This window comes from Mustela putorius, unplaced genomic scaffold (genome assembly GCF_011764305.1).
Source record: "Mustela putorius furo isolate JIRA1106 unplaced genomic scaffold, ASM1176430v1.1 tig00000549_pilon_pilon_pilon, whole genome shotgun sequence".
Taxonomy (NCBI): domain Eukaryota; kingdom Metazoa; phylum Chordata; class Mammalia; order Carnivora; family Mustelidae; genus Mustela; species Mustela putorius.
This window is the reverse complement of record NW_025421411.1, coordinates 269,100-288,691: the sequence shown is the minus strand read 5'-3', so window position 1 is coordinate 288,691 and position 19,592 is coordinate 269,100. Positions and strand designations below refer to the sequence as shown.

The 19,592-nt window shown below is 39.9% G+C and overlaps 2 protein-coding genes across 2 annotated transcripts in view; one reads left to right on the top strand and one right to left on the bottom strand.

The window, feature by feature from the left end:
• Positions 1 to 13,278, bottom strand: part of LOC123392385 (hephaestin-like) — a 37,671-nt gene extending 24,393 nt beyond the window's left edge. The window contains exons 1-2 of the mRNA XM_045081221.1: positions 13,175 to 13,278; positions 11,517 to 11,761 (exon numbers count right to left, since the gene is read on the bottom strand). Of these exons, the coding sequence (XP_044937156.1) occupies positions 11,517 to 11,761; positions 13,175 to 13,278 (349 nt within the window). The remainder of the gene's footprint in view (positions 1 to 11,516; positions 11,762 to 13,174) is intronic.
• A 4,102-nt stretch (positions 13,279 to 17,380) lies between these two features.
• HEPH (hephaestin) overlaps positions 17,381 to 19,592 on the top strand; it is a 145,870-nt gene continuing 143,658 nt past the window's right edge. The window contains 1 exon segment of the mRNA XM_045081218.1: positions 17,381 to 17,487. The gene's annotated coding sequence lies outside the window, so the exon portion shown is untranslated.

The following is a 19,592-nucleotide window of genomic DNA, read 5'->3' as shown; positions in this document are numbered from 1 at the left end:
TAGTTTATATGTTTCTAGCAATGCATGCACTTCTTCCAGATTTTCAAATTTATTGGCGTAGAATTTCTCATAGTATGTTCTTATAATAGTTTGTATTTCTTTGGTGTTAGTTGTGATCTCTCCTCTTGCATTCATGATTTTATTTATTTGGGTCCTTTCTCTTTTCTTTTTGATAAGTCTGGCCAAGGGTTTATCAATTTTATTAATTCTTTCAAAGAACCAGCTCCTAGTTTCGTTGATTTGCTGTATTGTTTTTTTGGTTTCTATTTCATTGATTTCTGCTCTGATCTTTATGATTTCTCTTCTCCTGCTGGGCTTAGGGTTTCTTTCCTGTTCTTTCTCCAGCTCCTTTAGGTGTAGGGTTAGGTTGTGTACCTGAGACCTTTCTTGTTTCTTGAGAAAGGCTTGTACCGCTTTATATCTTCCTCTCAGGACTGCCTTTGTTGTGTCCCACAGATTTTGAATCATTTGTTTCCATGATTTTTTTCAATTTTTCTTTAATTTCCTGGTTGACCCATTCATTCTTTAGAAGGATGCTGTTTAGTCTCCATGTATTTGTGTTCTTTCCAAACTTCCTCTTGTGGTTGAGTTCTAGCTTCAGAGCATTGTGGTCTGAAAATATGCAGGGAATGATTCCAATCTTTTGATACCAGTTGAGTCCTGACTTAGGACCGAGGATGTGATTGACTGTGATTTGAATATTCTGATGAATGTTCCATGTGCACTAGAGAAAAATGTGTATTCTGTTGATATGGGATGGAATGTTCTGAATATATTTGTGATGTCCATCTGGTCCAGTGTGTCGTTTAAGGCCTTAATTTCCTTGCTGATCTTTTGCTTGGATGATCTGTCCATTTCAGTGAGGGGAGTGTTAAAGTCCCCTACTATCATTGTATTATTGTTGATGTGTTTCTTTGATTTTGTTATTAATTGGTTTATATATTTGGCTGCTCCCACGTTGTGGGCATAGATATTTAAAATTGTTAGATCTTCTTGTTGGACAGACCCTTTGAGTATGATATAGTGGCCTTCCTCATCTCTTATTATAGTCTTTGGCTTAAAATCTAATTGATCTGATATAAGGATTGCCAATCCTGCTTTCTTCTGATGTCCATTAGAATGATAAATTCTTTTCCACCCACTCACTTTCAATCTGGAGGTGTCTTCAGGCTTAAAATGTGTTTCTTGGAGGCAACATATAGATGGGTTTTGGTTTTTTATCCATTCTGATACTCTGTGTCTTTAGATTGGGGCATTTAGCCCATTACCATTCAGGGTAACTATAGAGAGATATGAATTTATTGCCATTATTTTGCCTGTAAGGGTCCTGTTACTGTATATTGTCTCTGTTCCTTTCTGATCTACCACTTGTAGGCTCTCTCTCTGCTTATAGGACCCCTTTCAATATTTCCTGTAGAGCTGGCTTGGTGTTTGCAAATTCTTTCAGTTGTTGTTTGTCCTGGAAGCTTTTACTCTCTCCTATTTTCAATGATAGCCTAGCCGGATATAGTATTCTTGTCCGCATGATTTTCTCGTTTAGTGCTCTGAAAACATCATGCCAGCTCTTTCTTGCCTGCCAGGTCTCCGTGGATAAGTCAGCTGCCAATCTAATATTTTTACCATTTTATGATACAGACTTCTTTTCCTGGGCTGCTCTCAGGATTCTCTCTTTGTCACTAAGGCTTGTAAATTTTACTGTTAGGTGATGGGGTGTGGGCCTATTCTTATTGCTTTTGAGGGGCATTCTCTGAACCTCCTGAATTTTCATGCTCATTCCCTTTGCCATATTGGGGAAATTCTCCCCAATAATTCTCTCCAGTATACCTTCTGCTCCCCTTTCTCTTTCTTCTTCTTCTGGAATCCCAATTATTCTAATGTTGTTTCATCTTATGGTGTCACTTATCTCTCAAATTCTCCCCTCGTGGTCCAGTAGCTGTTTGTTCCTCTTTTGCTCAGCTCCCTATTCTCTGTCATTTGGTCTTCTATATCACTAATTCTTTCTTCTGCCTCATTTATCCTAGCAGTGAGAGCCTCCGTTTTTGATTGCACCTCATTAATAGCTTTTTTGATTTCAACTTGGTTAGATTTTATTTCTTTTATTTCTCCAGAAAGAGATTTTATATCTCCAGATAGGGTTTCTCTAATATCTTCCATGCCTTTTTCGAGCCCATGTAGAACCTTGAGAATTGTCATTCTGAACTCTAGATCTGACATATTACCAATGTCTGTATTGATTAGGTCCCTAGCGTTCAGTACTGCATCTTGTACTTTTTTTTTTTTTTTTTTTTGGTGGTAAATTTTTCCGCCTTGTCATTTTGTCCAGGTAAGAGTATATGAAGGAGCAAGTAAAATACTAAAAGGGTGGCAACAACCATAGGAAAATATGCTTTAACCAAATCAGAAGAGATCCCAAATCGTGAGGGGGGAGAAAGGGAATAAAAAGGGGTTCAAAAAGAAAGAGAGAAAAAGAAAGAAAAAAAAAAAGAATTAAAACAAGAAAACAAATAAAGAAAAGTATAAAAAAGAAAAAATATATATATATATTACATAAACTAGTTAAAAAACGTTAAAAAAGAAAAGGGTAAAGGTTAAAAAAATTAGCAGAAGAAGAGAATAAAAATGAAAAGACAAAAATAACTTCAAGACTAAAAAATCACAGGGAGATAGCCATGAGTTCCGTGCTTTGCTTTCTCCTCCTCTGGAATTCTGCTGCTCTCCTTGTTATTAAACTGCACTCCTTGGTAGGTGAACTTGGTCTTGGCTGGATTTCTTGTTAATCTTCTGGGGGAGGGGCCTGTTGTAGTGACTCTCAAGTGTCTTTGCCACAGGCAGAATTTCACCACCCTTACCAGGGGCCGGGCTGAGTATCGGCTCGGGTATTTGCTTTCAGGAGCTTTTGTTCCCTGAGCGCTTTCCGTAGAGTTCCAGAGGATGGGAATACAAATGGCGGCCTCCTGGTCTCTGGCTCAGAGGAGCCGAGAGCCCGGGGCCCCACTCCTCAGTGCATCCTCAGAGAACAGCGCCCAGTAACTCCGGTCTGCCTGACCTCCGGCTGTGCTCCGAGCTCACTGAGCCTGTGGCCTGTTCAAGGTAACACCGAGCTGTGAGCTTACTGTCAGCTCTGTCTCTGTAGCCGGCTTTTCCATTCCAATACCTGCAAGGTCTGCGACACTCAGACACCTCCAATCCTTCTGCCCTATGGGACCTGAGGCCACGCTGACCCCACGTGAGCTTTGCCCTGGTTTAGCCTCTGGAGCGATGTCCCTCAGTGGAACAGACTTTTCAAAGTCCTCCTCCGGCTATCAGGCCCTGTGCGCTGAGGGCTTCCTGTGCGACATGATGCTGGATGCTGAGGGCACCGAGTTCCGGGCGCATAGGTCGCTGCTCTGCTCGCATGTTCCAGCGACTACTTCAGGGCTCTGTTCAAGAGCCACACCCGGGAATCCAGGGCCAGCATGATCCACATACACGTTACGTTGGCGGCCGGCCTGCAGCGCTTGCTGGATTTCATTTATACGGCCTGGCTGCCGCTGTCCATGGACACGGTGGAAGTCACGCTGGAGGCCCCCAGCTACCTGCAGGTGACTGAGGCGCTGGGGCTGTGTGGCTGCTACCTGGAGCGCCAGCTGGCTCCGGAGAACTGCTGCTTTGCAGCCAGCATGGCGGCGCGCTTCGGCCTGGCCCACCCAGAATTTCAATCTTTTTAAAAGATTATATATATAGGGAGAGGAGTCAAGATGGCGGAGAAGTAGCAAGCTGAGACTGCTTCAGCTAGCCGGAGATCAGCTAGATAGCTTATCTAAAGATTGCAAACACCTGAAAATCCATCGGCAGATCGAAGAGAAGAAGAACAGCAATTCTGGAAACAGAAAAACAACCACTTTCTGAAAGGTAAGACTGGCGGAGAAGTGAATCCAAAGCGACGGGAAGATAGACACCAGGGGGAGGGGCCGGCTCCCGGCAAGCGGCGGAGCAACCGCGCACAAAATCAGGACTTTTAAAAGTCTGTTCTGCTGAGGGACATCGCTCCAGAGGCTAAACCGGGGTGAAGCCCACGCGGGGTCAGCGTGGCCTCAGGTCCCGCAGGGTCACAGAAGGATCGGGGGTGTCTGAGTGTCGCAGAGCTTGCGGCTATTGGAACGGGAAAGCCGGCTACAGAGACAGAGCCGACAGTAAGCTCACAGCTCGGTGTTACCTTGAACCGGTCGCAGGCTCGGTGAGCTCGGAGCACGGCCGGAGGTCAGGCAGACGGGAGTAACTGGGCGCTGTTCTCTGAGGGCGCACTGAGGAGTGGGGCCCTGGGCTCTCGGCTCCTCCCGGCCGGAGACCATGAGGCCGCCATTTGTATTCCCGTCCTCCGGAACTCTACGGAAAGCACTCAGGGAACAAAAGCTCCCGAAAGCAAACCCGAGCAGATTACTCACCCAGGCCCCGGGTAAGGGCGGTGTAATGTCGCCTGGGGCAAAGACACTTGAGAATCACTACAACAGGCCCCTCCCCCAGAAGATCAACAAGAAATCCAGCGGAGACCAAGTTCACCTACCAAGGAGTGCGGTTTCAATACCAAGGAGAGCAGCAGAATTCCAGAGGAGGAGAAAGCCAAGCACGGAACTCATGGCTTTTTTTCCTGTGATTTTTTTTTAGTCTTGCAGTTAACTTAATTTTTTCTTTTTCTTTTTTTTTTTTCTTTTTTTTTTTTTTTTATTCTCGCCTTCGGGTAAATTTTTTTTTTAACTGATACCTTTTTCTTTTTTAACGATTTTTTACTAGTTTATCTAATATATATATTTTTTCTTTTTTACATTTTTCTTAGGTGTTTTCTTTTTTAAAAAATTCTTTTCTTTTCTTTTTTTTCTTTTTTCTTTTTTTTTTCTTTCTTCCTTTTTGAACCTCTTTTTATCCCCTTTCTCCCCAATCACAATTTTGGATCTCTTCTAATTTGGTTAAAGCATATTTTCCTGGGGTTGTTGCCAACCTTTTAGTATTTTACTTGCCCCTTCATTTACTCTTATCTGGACAAAATGACAAGACGTAAAAATTCAACACCAAAAAAAGAACAAGAGGCAGTACCGAAGGCTAGGGACCTAATCAATACAGACATTGGTAATATGTCAGATCTAGAGTTCAGAATGACAATTCTCAAGGTTCTAGCCGGGCTCGAAAAAGGCATGGACGATATTAGAGAAACCCTCTCGAGAGATATAAAAGCCCTTTCTGGAGAAATAAAAGAACTAAAATCTAAAATACGACGGAACTAAAATCCAAGTTGAAATAAAAAAAGCTATTAATGAGGTGCAATCAAAAATGGAGGCTCTCACTGCTAGGATAAATGAGGCAGAAGAAAGAATTAGTGATATAGAAGACCAAATGACAGAAAATAAAGAAGCTGAGCAAAAGAGGGACAAACAGCTACTGGACCACGAGGGGAGAATTCGAGAGATAAGTGACACCATAAGACGAAACAACATTAGAATAATTGGGACTCCAGAAGAAGAAGAAAGAGAGAGGGGAGCAGAAGGTATACTGGAGAGAATTATTGGGGAGAATTTCCCCAATATGGCAAAGGGAATGAGCATCAAAATTCAGGAGGTTCAGAGAACGCCCCTCAAAATCAATAAGAATAGGCTGACACCCCGTCACCTAATAGTAAAATTTACAAGTCTTAGTGACCAAGAGAAAATCCTGAAAGCAGCCCGGGAAAAGAAGTCTGTAACATACAATGGTAAAAATATTAGATTGGCAGCTGACTTATCCACAGAGACCTGGCAGGCCAGAAAGAGCTGGCATGATATTTTCAGAGCACTAAACGAGAAAACATGCAGCCAAGAATACTATATCCGGCTAGGCTATCATTGAAAATAGAAGGAGAGATTAAAAGCTTCCAGGACAAACAAAAACTGAAAGAATTTGCAAATACCAAACCAGCTCTACAGGAAATATTGAAAGGGGTCCTCTAAGCAAAGAGAGAGCCTACAAGTGGTAGATCAGAAAGGAACAGAGACCATATACAGTAACATCACCTTACAGGCAATACAATGGCACTAAATTCATATCTCTCAATAGTTACCCTGAATGTGAATGGGCTAAATGCCCCTGTCAAAAGACACAGGCTATCAGAATGGATAAAAAACCAAAACCCATCTATATGTTGCCTACAGGAAACTCATTTTAAGCCCGAAGACACCTCCAGATTTAAAGTGAGGGGGTGGAAAAGAATTTACCATGCTAATGGACATCAGAAGAAAGCAGGAGTGTCAATCCTTATATCAGATCAATTAGATTTTAAGCCAAAGACTATAATAAGAGATGAGGAAGGACACTATATCATACTCAAAGGGTCTGTCCAACAAGAAGATCTAACAATTTTAAATATCTATGCCCCCAACGTGGGAGCAGCCAACTATATAAACCAATTAATAACAAAATCAAAGAAACACATCAACAATAATACAATGATAGTAGGGGACTTTAACACTCCCCTCACTGAAATGGACAGGTCATCCAAGCAAAAGATCAGCAAGGAAATAAAGGCCTTAAACGACACACTGGACCAGATGGACATCACAGATATATTCAGAATATTTCATCCCAAAGCAACAGAATACACATTCTTCTCTAGTGCACATGGAACATTATCCAGAATAGATCACATCCTCGGTCCTAAATCAGGACTCAACCGGTATCAAAAGATTGGGATCATTCCCTGCATATTTTCAGACCACAATGCTCTAAAGCTAGAACTCAACCACAAAAGGAAGTTTGGAAAGAACCCAAATACATGGAGACTAAACAGTATCCTTCTAAAGAATGAAAGGGCCAACCGGGAAATTAAAGAAGAATTGAAAAAAATCATGGAAAGAAATGATAATGAAAATACAACGGTTCAAAATCTGTGGGACACAACAAAGGCAGTCCTGAGAGGAAAATATATAGCGGTACAAGCCTTTCTCAAGAAACAAGAAAGGTCTCAGGTACACAACCTAACCCTACACCTAAAGGAGCTGGAGAAAGAACAAGAAAGAAACCCTAAGCCCAGCAGGAGAAGACAAATCATAAAGATCAGAGCAGAAATCAATGAAATAGAAACCAAAAAAACAATAGAACAAATCAACGAAACTAGGAGCTGGTTCTTTGAAAGAATTAATAAAATTGATAAACCCCTGGCCCGACTTATCAAAAAGAAAAAAGAAAGGACCCAAATAAATAAAATCATGAATGAAAGAGGAGAGATCACAACTAACACCAAAGAAATACAAACTATTATAAGAACATACTATGAGCAACTCTACAGCAATAAATTTGACAATCTGGAAGAAATGGATGCATTCCTAGAAACATATAAACTACCACAACTCAACCAGGAAGAAATAGAAAGCCTGAACAGACCCATAACCAGTAAGGAGTTTGAAACAGTCATTAAAAATCTCCAAACAAACAAAAGCCCAGGGCCAGACGGCTTTCCGGGGGAATTCTACCAAACATTTAAAGAAGAACTAATTCCTATTCTCCTGAAACTGTTGCAAAAAATAGAAATGGAAGGAAAACTTCCAAACTCATTTTATGAGGCCAGCATCACGTTGATCCCAAAACCAGACAAGGATCCCACCAAAAAAGAGAGCTATAGACCGATATCCTCGATGAACACAGATGCGAAAATACTCAACAAAATACTAGCCAATAGGATTCAACAGTACATTAAAAAGATTATTCACCACGACCAAGTGGGATTTATTCCAGGGCTGCAAGGTTGGTTCAACATCCGCAAATCAGTCAATGTGATACAACACATCAATAAAAGAAAGAACAAGAACCATATGATACTCTCAATAGATGCTGAAAAAGCATTTGACAAAGTACAGCATCCCTTCCTGATCAAAACTCTTCAAAGTGTAGGGATAGAGGGCACATACCTCAATATCATCAAAGCCATCTATGAAAAACCCACCGCAAATATCATTCTCAATGGAGAAAAACTGAAAGCTTTTCCGCTAAGGTCAGGAACACGTCAGGGATGTCCATTATCACCACTGCTATTCAACATAGTACTAGAGGTCCTAGCCTCAGCAATCAGACAACAAAAGGAAATTAAAGGCATCCAAATCAGCAAAGAAGAAGTCAAATTATCACTCTTCGCAGATGATATGATACTATATGTGGAAAACCCAAAAGACTCCACTCCAAAACTGCTAGAACTTATACAGGAATTCAGTAAAGTGTCAGGATATAAAATCAATGCACAGAAATCAGTTGCATTTCTCTACACCAACAGCAAGACAGAAGAAAGAGATATTAAGGAGTCAATCCCATTTACAATTGCATCCAAAACCATAAGATACCTAGGAATAAACCTAACCAAAGAGACACAGAATCTATACTCAGAAAACTATAACGTACTCATGAAAGAAATTGAGGAAGACACAAAGAAATGGAAAAATGTTCCATGCTCCTGGATTGGAAGAATAAATATTGTGAAAATGTCTATGCTACCTAAAGCAATCTACACATTTAATGCAATTCCTATCAAAGTACCATCCATCTTTTTTCAAAGAAATGGAACAAATAATGCTAAAATTTATATGGAACCAGAAAAGACCTCGAATAGCCAAAGGGATATTGAAAAAGAAAGCCAACGTTGGTGGCATCACAATTCCGGACTTCAAGCTCTATTACAAAGCTGTCATCATCAAGACAGCATGGTACTGGCACAAAAACAGACACATAGATCAATGGAACAGAATAGAGAGCCCAGAAATAGACCCTCAACTCTATGGTCAACTAATCTTTGACAAAGCAGGAAAGAATGTCCAATGGAAAAAAGACAGCCTCTTCAATAAATGGTGCTGGGAAAATTGGACAGCCACATGCAGAAAAATGAAATTGGAGCATTTCCTTACACCACACACAAAAATAGACTCAAAGTGGTTGAAGGACCTCAATGTGCAAAAGGAATCCATCAAAATCCTTGAGGAGAACACGGGCAGCAACCTCTTCGACCTCTGCCGCAGCAACATCTTCCTAGGAGCAACGCAAAAGGCAAGGGAAGCAAGGGCAAAAATGAACTATTGGGATTTCATCAAGATCAAAAGCTTTTGCACAGCAAAGGAAACAGTTAACAAAATCAAAAGACAACTGACAGAATGGGAGAAGATATTTGCAAACGACATATCAGATAAAGGACTAGTGTCCAGAATCTATAAAGAACTTAGCAAACTCAACACCCAAAGAACAAATAATCCAATCAAGAAATGGGCAGAGGACATGAACAGACATTTCTGCAAAGAAGACATCCAGATGGCCAACAGACACATGAAAAAGTGCTCCATATCACTCGGCATCAGGGAAATACAAATCAAAACCACAATGAGATATCACCGCACACCAGTCAGAATGGCTAAAATCAACAAGTCAGGAAATGACAGATGCTGGCGAGGATGCGGAGAAAGGGGAACCCTCCTACACTGTTGGTGGGAATGCAAGCTGGTGCAGCCACTCTGGAAAACAGCATGGAGGTTCCTCAAAATGTTGAAAATAGAACTGCCCTATGACCCAGCAATTGCACTATTGGGTATTTACCCTAAAGATACAAATGTAGTGATCCAAAGGGACACATGCACCCGAATGTTTATAGCAGCAATGTCCACAATAGCCAAACTATGGAAAGAACCTAGATGTCCATCAACAGATGAATGGATCAAGAAGATGTGGTATATATACACAATGGAATACTATGCAGCCATCAAAAGAAATGAAATCTTGCCATTTGCGACAACATGGATGGAACTAGAGCTTATCATGCTTAGCGAAATAAGTCAAGCAGAGAAAGACAACTATCATATGATCTCCCTGATATGAGGAAGTGGTGATGCAACATGGGGGCTTATGTGGGTAGGAGAAGAATCAATGAAACAAGATGGGATTGGGAGGGAGACAAACCATAAGTGACTCTTAATCTCACTAAACAAACTGAGGGTTGCTGGGGGGAGGGGGTTTGGGAGAACGGGGTGGGATTATGGACATTGGGGAGGGTATGCGCTTTGGTGAGTGCTGTGAAGTGTGTAAACCTGGTAATTCACAGACCTGTACCCCTGGGGATAAAAATATATATTAAAAAAAAAAAAGATTATATATATATATATATATATATATGTATGTATACACACACACACACACACACACACACACACATATATATATATAATGTTCAGTTAGCCACATTAGGTTTTGATGTAGTGTCCAATGATTCATTAGTAATGTATAATGCCCAGTGCACATCACAACCCGAGCCATCCTTAATATCCATCACCCTGTAATCTAAAGCCAAATTAAGTTCCTCCTAACATTAAAAATAGAACTACTCTATGATCCAGCAATTACACCAATAGGTATTTACCCTCTAAAATACAAAATACCAATTTGGAGGGGCTACCAACACCCCTATGTTTATGACATGATTTACAATAGCCAAATTATGGAAGCAAGCTAAGTGTCTATCCATTGATGAACGGATAAGGGTAAGGTGTATATATATACAATGGAATATAATTTAGTCATACAAAAGAATGAAATATTGCCATTTGCAAAGACGTGAGTGGAGCTAGAGAGTATTATGTTAAGCAAAATATGTCAGTCAGAGAAAGAAAAATACCATATAATTTCACTTACATGTAGAATTTAAGACATAGATCAAATGAGCAAATGGGAAAAATAAAGACAAACCAAGAAATAGCTATAAACCTCTTAGCTACAGGGAACAAACTGACGATTACCAGAGGGGAGGTGGGTAGGGAGATGTGTGAAATAGGTGATAAAAATTGAGGAGGGAACTTGTGATGAGCACCAGTTGAGGTATGGAATTGTTGAATCACTGTATTGTTTTTCTGAAACTAATACAACACTATACGTTAACTATAGTAGACTTTAAATTAAAAAACATGAAACCAACTTAATAATCATTTGGTCCACTTACCCTTTTTATGGAGGATAAAATAGGAAAACTAACTTGTCCAAGGCTATACAGGAATTAGTGGGCTGGTCAAAACCTGGATTCCCTTTATACATTAGTCACTCACTGTTGTGTCATTATTATAGGCCACTGGGTGTGAGATACATATTAGTAAACTGCTCTTAAGAAAAAGAAATGGACCTTTCAGAAGACACGATACTGGAATAGTGTCCCTTTATATTCACAGCACACTCTCTTCTTTCCAAAGAACAGCCAATTATTTTATGGAAATGTCATTCAAGTAATTCTTCATGATAAAAGACAGATTGAATCTCCATATACCTAATGAAAAATACGAGGCCCAGAGAGGGGAAGTGACTTGTCCAGAACCACAACATATGAACAGCAGAAGTGATAACATTAGTTATCAGTTTTTCTGGGAATGACCCTGCCACCTCAGATCAATAAAGAGGAAAAAAGTCTATTTTCATTCCTAGCTCCTCTCTCTTAAATGTTAGTAAAAGAAATGCAGTATTTATTGTGAAAGGGAGAAAGAAAGGGTGGTCTGATTTACCTTCTGAGTCCTTTTCATAGAAAACGCCATGGGGGTGTATGGTGTAGGGGCGAGAGGCAAAATTCTTCAGGTGGATAAGGATGACATCTCCCACCTCAGCCTGCAACACTGGTCCCAAGAAACCCAACCAAGCTGGCTGGACCATTTCATCCATGTATGTGCCATCTCTGTATTCCTTGTAAATGGTTTTCTTGTAACTGCTCCCTATGCGGTTCTTGTCAGAATTTAGGAAGCTGGAAGCTACTCTGGGAAGGAAGAAGAGAAAGACTCATAATTTTGCCACCATCTTTAAACCTCTGGAGAGTTCTTTTCCAGAAGAAGCTGGCTAAAAATGACGATTTTTGTTTAAAGCAAAAAAAGAAGAGAAAACGAGATTGTACTGACCAAAACACAGAAGGTTAGAGTCTAACTTTTAGACAATGGGAAGCATTAAATTAAGGCACATAAAATTGGGGCACCTGGGTGGCTTAGTCAGTTAAGTGCCTGCCTTTGGCTTGGGTCGTGATCCCAGGGTCCTGAGATTGACCCTTGTATTGGGCTCCCTGCTCAGTGGGGAGTCTGCTTCTCCCTCTCCCTCTGCTCCTTCCCCTGCTTTCTCCCTCTCTCTTTCTCTCTATTTCTGTGTGTGTGTCTTTCGATATCTCAAATAAATAAACAAAAAACTGTAAAAAAAACATTTAAAATGCTAATATTTGACCACTTTTAACCTCCAAAAAAAATCAATTTCACACAGTTCAACCTAATATATAGTAATGGGGAAAAAATCAAATATGAACTGACTCTTTTTAAGTGATTAAATCCCAGTCTATATGGCCTGACTTTGCATCATCTTGCTATATATATGAGATCTTATGGTATAGCTGTTAAGGTCACAAATGTTAGAGCTCGGATGACGTGATTAAATGCCCATATTGTTACTTAAAAATCTGTGGGAATTTGAACCAGTTACTTAACTACTTTAAGCATAATTTCCCCATCTGTAAAATGGACATAATCATAGTACCAAGTTCAGACACAATAATGATGACTAAAAAAAATTAAAATATATAAAGAGCTTAGGACAGTGCCTGAAAAACAGTAAAAGCTTAAGAGATGTTAACTATTATTTCAAAATATTGGGGATAGGGAGGGGGAGGAGCAAGACGGCAGAGGAGTAGGAGACCTAACTTTTGTCTTGTCTCAGAAATTCAGTTAGACAGTTATCAAACCATTCTGAACACCTACAAATTCAATGGGAGATCAAAGAAAAGAATAGAAGCAATTCTATGAACAGGAAAGCATCTGCTTTCTGGAAGGAAGGACCTGTGGAAAAGTGAATCTGAGGCAATATACTGAATGATAGACCATGGTTGGGGAGGGGCCGGGTCCTGGCAAATGGTAAATCAGCAGAGCACAAAATCAGAAGTTTTAGAAGTGAGTTCCACTGAGGGACATTGCTCCAGAGGTTAATCAGGGGGTGAAGCCCTCACTGGGACTGTTGGTCTCAGGGTCAGCAGGGTCACAGAAAGACGAGGGGTGCCTGAGTATGGCAAACAGCCAAGTCTTGGAGTGGGGAAGCCAGCTGCAGAGATTGAGCTAAGGAGTGGGCACTCAGCTCAGGATTACCTTAAACCATGATATGAGGCACCTTCAGACCACTCTTCAAGAAGGGACCCCACAAGTGGAAGATACAGGGAGACTCCTCTCCCTTCTCCACCAGGAGGGGCAGTGCAGGAGCACACTGCAGGAATCTGCTGGGATTGGAGATTCCAAGTGGGACCATGTGCCAGAGATAGAAACACTTGGTCACAGGCTGGCTTACCACAGAGTGTGGTGAGAGAACATGGATACAAGAGTGATTGTTTTTCCCTGAGGATGCACTGAGGAGTAGGACCTTGAGCTCTTGGCTCCTCTGGGTCAGAGATTGGGAGGCTGCCATCTTCATTCTTGTCCTCCAAAGCTATACAGAAAGCATTCGGGGAACAAAATCTACTGAGAGCAAACTTGAGCAAATTGTTTAGTCTGGCCCCTGGCAAGGGAAGTGCAATTCCGCATTGTGCAAAAATATTTGACAGCCACTGCAATGCCCCACCCCCCCCCATAATATCAGTAAAAACATCCAGCTAAGACCAAATTTACTGATCAATGAAAACCGCAAAACACCAGTGGTTGGGGAATACAGTTACATAGAACTTATGTGTCCCCCCACCTCATAATTCTTTTGTCTTTCAAAGCTAAATTTTTAAAATTTTCCTCATTTTTCCTTTGTCTATTTTTTCCTCATTCCTATTTTAACCATTTTATCATATCAATGCCTTTTAAAAATTTGTTTTTTAATTTTCATTTTTATAGTCACATTCTATCCCTTCATTGTATTTAACCTTATTTTTATATACATGTAAGATTTCTTTCTTTAAAATTTTGGGATAGTTTCTTCCAACAGCCAGAAATATTCCTGAAATCTAGCATATGGCTTTGTTCTAATGTCCAGCCTAATCACATTCTCATTAAAAAAAAAAAAAAAAAAAAAATATATATATATATATATATATATATAGTATTTATTCATTTGACAGACAGAGATCACAAGTAGGCAGAGAGAGAGAAGGAAGCACGCTCCCCACTGAAGAGAGAGCCTGATGTGGGGCTCGATCCCAGGACCCTGGAATCATGACCTAAGCTGAAGGCAGAGGTTTTAACCCACTGAGCAATCCAGGCACACCAACATTCTCATTTTTTTAAATCAACCAACTTATCAATTCCTTTTCAAAAATGTTTTTTTTAATTTTCATCTTTTGAGTCATAGTCTATCCTTTCATCAATTTTAAACATAACATACATATGTGTATGTACACGTATATGTTTACCCTTGCACATATATATGTATACATATAAATATATATAAGTTTTTCCTTCTTTAAAATTATGGGAGGCAGATTCTTCCAACAGATCAAAATTAACCCAAATCAAGTGTGTGGCTCTGTTCTATTAACCAGCCTACTACTCATATATATATATATTTTTTTTTTTTTTCCTTTCTTCTTTCCCCAGGTTTGGGTCCCTTCTGATTTGGTAAATATATTTTTTCTGAGGTCGTTGTTGTTACCCTTTTAAAACTTTGCTCTCTCATTCATCTATTCTTGTCTGGACAAAATAACAAGGCTGGAAAACTCACCGAAAACAAAACATAACAGAACAGAAAAACGAAGAGGCAGTATCGACAGCAGGGGACCTAATTGATACAGATATTAGTAAGATGTCAGAACTAGAGTCCAGAATGATGATTATAAAGATACTATCTGGGCTTGAAAAAAGCATAGAATATTCAAGGGAATCCCATTCTGGAAAAATAAAAGCGATTTTGGGAGAAATAAAAGAAAAAAAATACAACCAAGTAGAAATCAAAAAAGTTATTAATGAGGTGCAATAAAAAACTGAGGCTCCTACTGCTAGTATAAATGAGGCAGAAGAGAGAATTAGTGATACCAAATGATGGAGAATAAGGAATCTGAGAAAAAGAGAGTGAAACAACTACTCTATCAGGCAGGGAGAAATTGAGAGATAAGTGATGCCATAAGAAAAAAAATATATTAGAATAATTGGGATCCCAGAAGAAGAAGAAGAAAGGGAGGGGAAAGAAGGTATATTGAAGAAATTATAGCAGAGAATTTCCCTAATTTGGGGAAGGAAGCAAGCATCAAAATCCGGGAGGCACAGTGAGCCCCCTCAAAATCAATAAACATAGGTCAACACTTCATCATCCAATAGTAAAGCTTACAAGTCTCAGAGACAAAGAGAAAATCCTGAAAGCACCTCGGGAAAAGAGACCTATAAACTACAAAGGTAGAAATATTAGATTGACAGCAGACCTATCCACAGACACCTGGCAGGCCAAAAAGGATTGGCATGATATATTCAAAGCACCAAACAAGAAAAATGTTGGGTCAAGAATACTATATTCAGCTAGGCTGTCATTGAAAATAGAAGGAGAGGTAAAAAGCTTCCAGGCCAAACACAATCTAAAAGAATTTGCCAACACCAAACCAGCCTTACTTGGATATTAAATTCTTATTGGATATATCATTTGTAAATATATTTTCCTATTCATTAGGTTGCTTTTGTGTTTTGAAACTTAAATGACTTTTTTAAAAATATTTTATTTATTTATTTTCCAGAGAGAGAGAGAGAGAGATCACAAGTAGGCTGAGAGGCAGGCAGAGAGAGAGGGGTAAGCAGGCTCCCTGCTGAGCAGAAAGCCTGATGCAGGGCTTGATCCTAGGACCCCAAGGTCACTACCTGAGCCAAAGGCAGAGGCTTCACCCACTGAACCACCTAGGTGCCCCGAGACTTAAAGGACTTTTAAGTACATTCTGGTCTTGTGCTTCTCAAATGTGCCTTTAGAGTGAGAAAGATTACTTGCTGGTGCTCCATGGCTAACCACCTTGTCTGAGGGGGCAGCCATATAAATGGGCAGGTCCCTAAATTGCCTTAGCCTGCCCATTTTCTTTCTCTTATTCCCACTAGGAAATCTCCACCTTCACCTTCTATAGATAGTGAGGGCTTATTATAACATTCTTTCTAGGGAAATAATTTTTTTCAAAAAATAATTTTGAAAAATGGTAACTCTAAATCAACTTCTGCATTTTATAGGTAAAGTAATTGAGTCCCATAAAGGCAAAATGACTTGTCCAAGATTATCTATGTTTTCTTTAGTAATATAACTAGAACCAAGATCCTTGAAATATTCTTTTTTTTTGCATGAATTAGTACAACTTGTTTTCTAAGAATAAGAAAGGAAAATTTAGATTAATTTCTTTATTAAAATTTGAAATGATAACTTATTTTCTGGAATTTACTTTTTGTCAAACTTTGTGTTAAATAGTTCATATGATTAATTTTATTCCACTTTTCATAAAAGCCCTATTAACAGATACTATAATATCAACTTTACAGAGGTATAACTGAGGCTTAGAAAGATTTAATGATTTTTCCAAGGTCATAGACTCAGGAAGTTGTTGAGTTGGGATTTGTATCCAGGATGTCTGATTCTAGTTTCTGTGCTCTTAATAAGCTGCCATGTTGCATGTTTTTATATTGCAAATCAGTCTACAGCATGAGTATTCCAACTATAGCTTGTGGGGCAAATCTGTCCTGCTCCTTGTTTTTAAAATTAACTATTACTTGTTCATAGATATACCTAATGTGCTGTAATGGGCCATTTTAATAGTTATAGCAGAGAAAGGCTATATGTTCTCCAAATAAAATATTTACTAACTGTTCCCTTACTGAACTAGTTAACCAACTGCTGTTCTACAGGTGTTGACTTATACATTCTTTAGGTGACCCCTGAGGAAAGGTTCCAGAATTGCACCCAGGATTTGTAGACGTAGGCACTGTGTGCCCTCACAGTGAATTGCTGAATGACTAATATAAGCTCAGAAACCTAGTCTTGTTGGCCTCCTGCTGCCTTCACTGTGTTGACTTAAGTGTGTCTATATGATCTGTTTCTTGTATTTTATGAGTCAGAACAGAGGCCTTATCCCCTCCACTCCCTGTCATAAATGTCTTAGAGCCTGGACTTGGATCTCAGCTTAATGGGTTTGTTCACCACCTTCCCCTTGTAACTTCAAGGTCTACATATGTGCCAAGTAGGGGAAGAGGTAGATAACCCCAAGGGCTGCTATGGCCTGATTCAGCTTGCTTTGATCACTAATCTTTTCTGAGTGAACTGTAACTTGTGACTCCTCCCTTTTCCCTTCTGATTGCTTCTACTTGGCTAAGCCTGGGGTGCAGTCTGTGGGGTAAGCTTCTAAGTTTATAGGCACCCTTAAGTACCTTCACTGGTTTATGACCCATACTTTGTCCCATCAGCTCAGTCTTTGAAAGTTCTCCTCTTTGGACCCTGATCCAGACACTTCAAATCCAGGAGAGAAAAATGTGTTGAGCCTGCCTAGAGAACAGCATTTGCTTCTAGCCAAGATCTCATCACAAAGTAAGGATATTAGGTGGTATAACCACCATCATATCTGTCTCCTTCTAATACCTGGGTCTCGTGGGTAGATGCAGTCCTTTCCAAAGAGGTATGGAACTTTACCTTTTCTCCACAAATTACTCTGTACCTATTCTTTCCTTATACTTTGCTTTTTTGAAACCTTTCTTTTCTACTCTTAATGTAAAAAGTATGTTATCTTCATAGAATCCCAGATCTATAAATTTATAGAGTTGGGAGGGTCCATATCTAATTCAAGGTCTTCTTTGTACAAACAGAGAAACTGAGGCCAGGAGAAAAGAAGAGTCTGAACCAAGGCCACATGGTTGATTACCGCCAGAGCAAACCAGGCCTGGAACCTAGGTGATCTGACTTAGGCTAGTCATTTTTCATTACCCTCTTTCTGGTAAGAATAAGGATGGCCTTAGATTTAAAAAAAAATAATCCGGACTCACATTTTCTCCTGAATTTTAGGGCCCATTTGCTTTTTTACAGTATTTTTTAATAAATTTAATATTTCCAATTTTTCTGGGTTTTCGTAGGTTTTAGGATATTGATCTCTGTTAATCCAGACTATATTTTAGCTACATTTGTTCTCCTTGAGGGAAAATGTTGGTAATACAGTCCTGGGTTTTCACTCTAGGAATTGCTAGAAATGGGAGAGGTGGAGTTAATGTACATTAAAAAAAATTCTAACCGTGACTGGTGCACAGCAGGCACATAATTTTGAAGTCACTTTCTTCATCTCAAAAAAGTTATCTTGTTTCTCCCCTTAGCAACACAGCATGATAATGTGGTGGCTAAAAGTCTAGAGGGGCCCAGTAAAATTCCCCTTCTCTTTTAACTTCCTAACAGTGTGACCTTGTACATGTTACCTTCTTTCTCAGAGCCTGGTTTTCTTCAGCTGTAAAATAAGAATTAGAGTAATTGTTTCACAAGATGATTATGAGACTTAAAGAATGCTTGTAAAGTAGTTATCATAGGGCCTGGCATGTAGAAAGCTCTTCATTTTACTACCAGTTTCATTTTTTTTTTCCTATTATCAAGCAACCATGCCTTAGAATAACAGGCAGGGCTTACAACTGTGTTTCACAGCAGAAGGAAAAAATTTGGTGGGTGTGGGGGCCCTTTGCACATCTAATAAGTCTTCCAAAAGACCCCATTTCTTTTTTTAACATCTTAATTTAATTTTGTTTTTCTCAGTGTTCCAAGATGCACTGATTGTGCACCACACCCAGTGCTCCATGCCATACATTCCCTCCTTAATACTCACCGCCAGGCTCACCCATCCCCTCACCCCCTCCCTTCCAAAACCCTTAATTTGTTTCTCAGAGTCCAGTCTCTCATTCTTCATCTTACTCTCTGAATTCCCCCAGTTCTCTTTTCCTTTCTTTCTCTTAATGCCCTCCATGTTATTAGAGGGCTGATGGAATTTGTCCGTGAGCTTTGTTCACACTGACAGTGCATTCTCCTCCCCCTTTCAGCAAAGACCAACTATCAAGCTTTGATAAGAAAAATGCAGCCCACCCTCTTGTAATTCCTCCTGAGATCCTAACTGGGATGTGTTAAAACACCCAGATACGATCAAAGAACCATCCCAGGTTTTGTACCCAACTGGGCCAAGCAAGACATTCCAAAAGTTTACTTTTGTGGGGAAAAAAAGCACCCAGCATTGCCCTCTCTTCTATTCATTTCACTACGGTAACACCGGCCAAATTGGAACCTTGGGCTTATTTATGAGAGAGGATCTGTAACTCAGGATACTGACCGACCAGGGCTGGCCAACTCATACCAGGGGCTGCAGTTTAGCATCACTGGGCTGCTGACATAAATATAGAAGGGTTTACCCTAGCAAAGGTAAGCTTTGTTTCCTCTCTTTCCAAATCCTACCTCACCTTCCTTTCTTTGCAAAAATCTTTATTTGGCTGGGTTTAGGGGACTCCTAGGTCACTGGGAAAGTCAGTGTCAAAGAGGGTGGAGGAAGCTTGGCTGGGTGGGCAGGAAAGTTAAAGTGAACAAGAGGCTCCTTTCATTTCTCTCACCAAAATTACCAGGACCACACTGGCGTGACTGCTTTAGTGATAGTCACAGAGTTTTATAAAATAGTT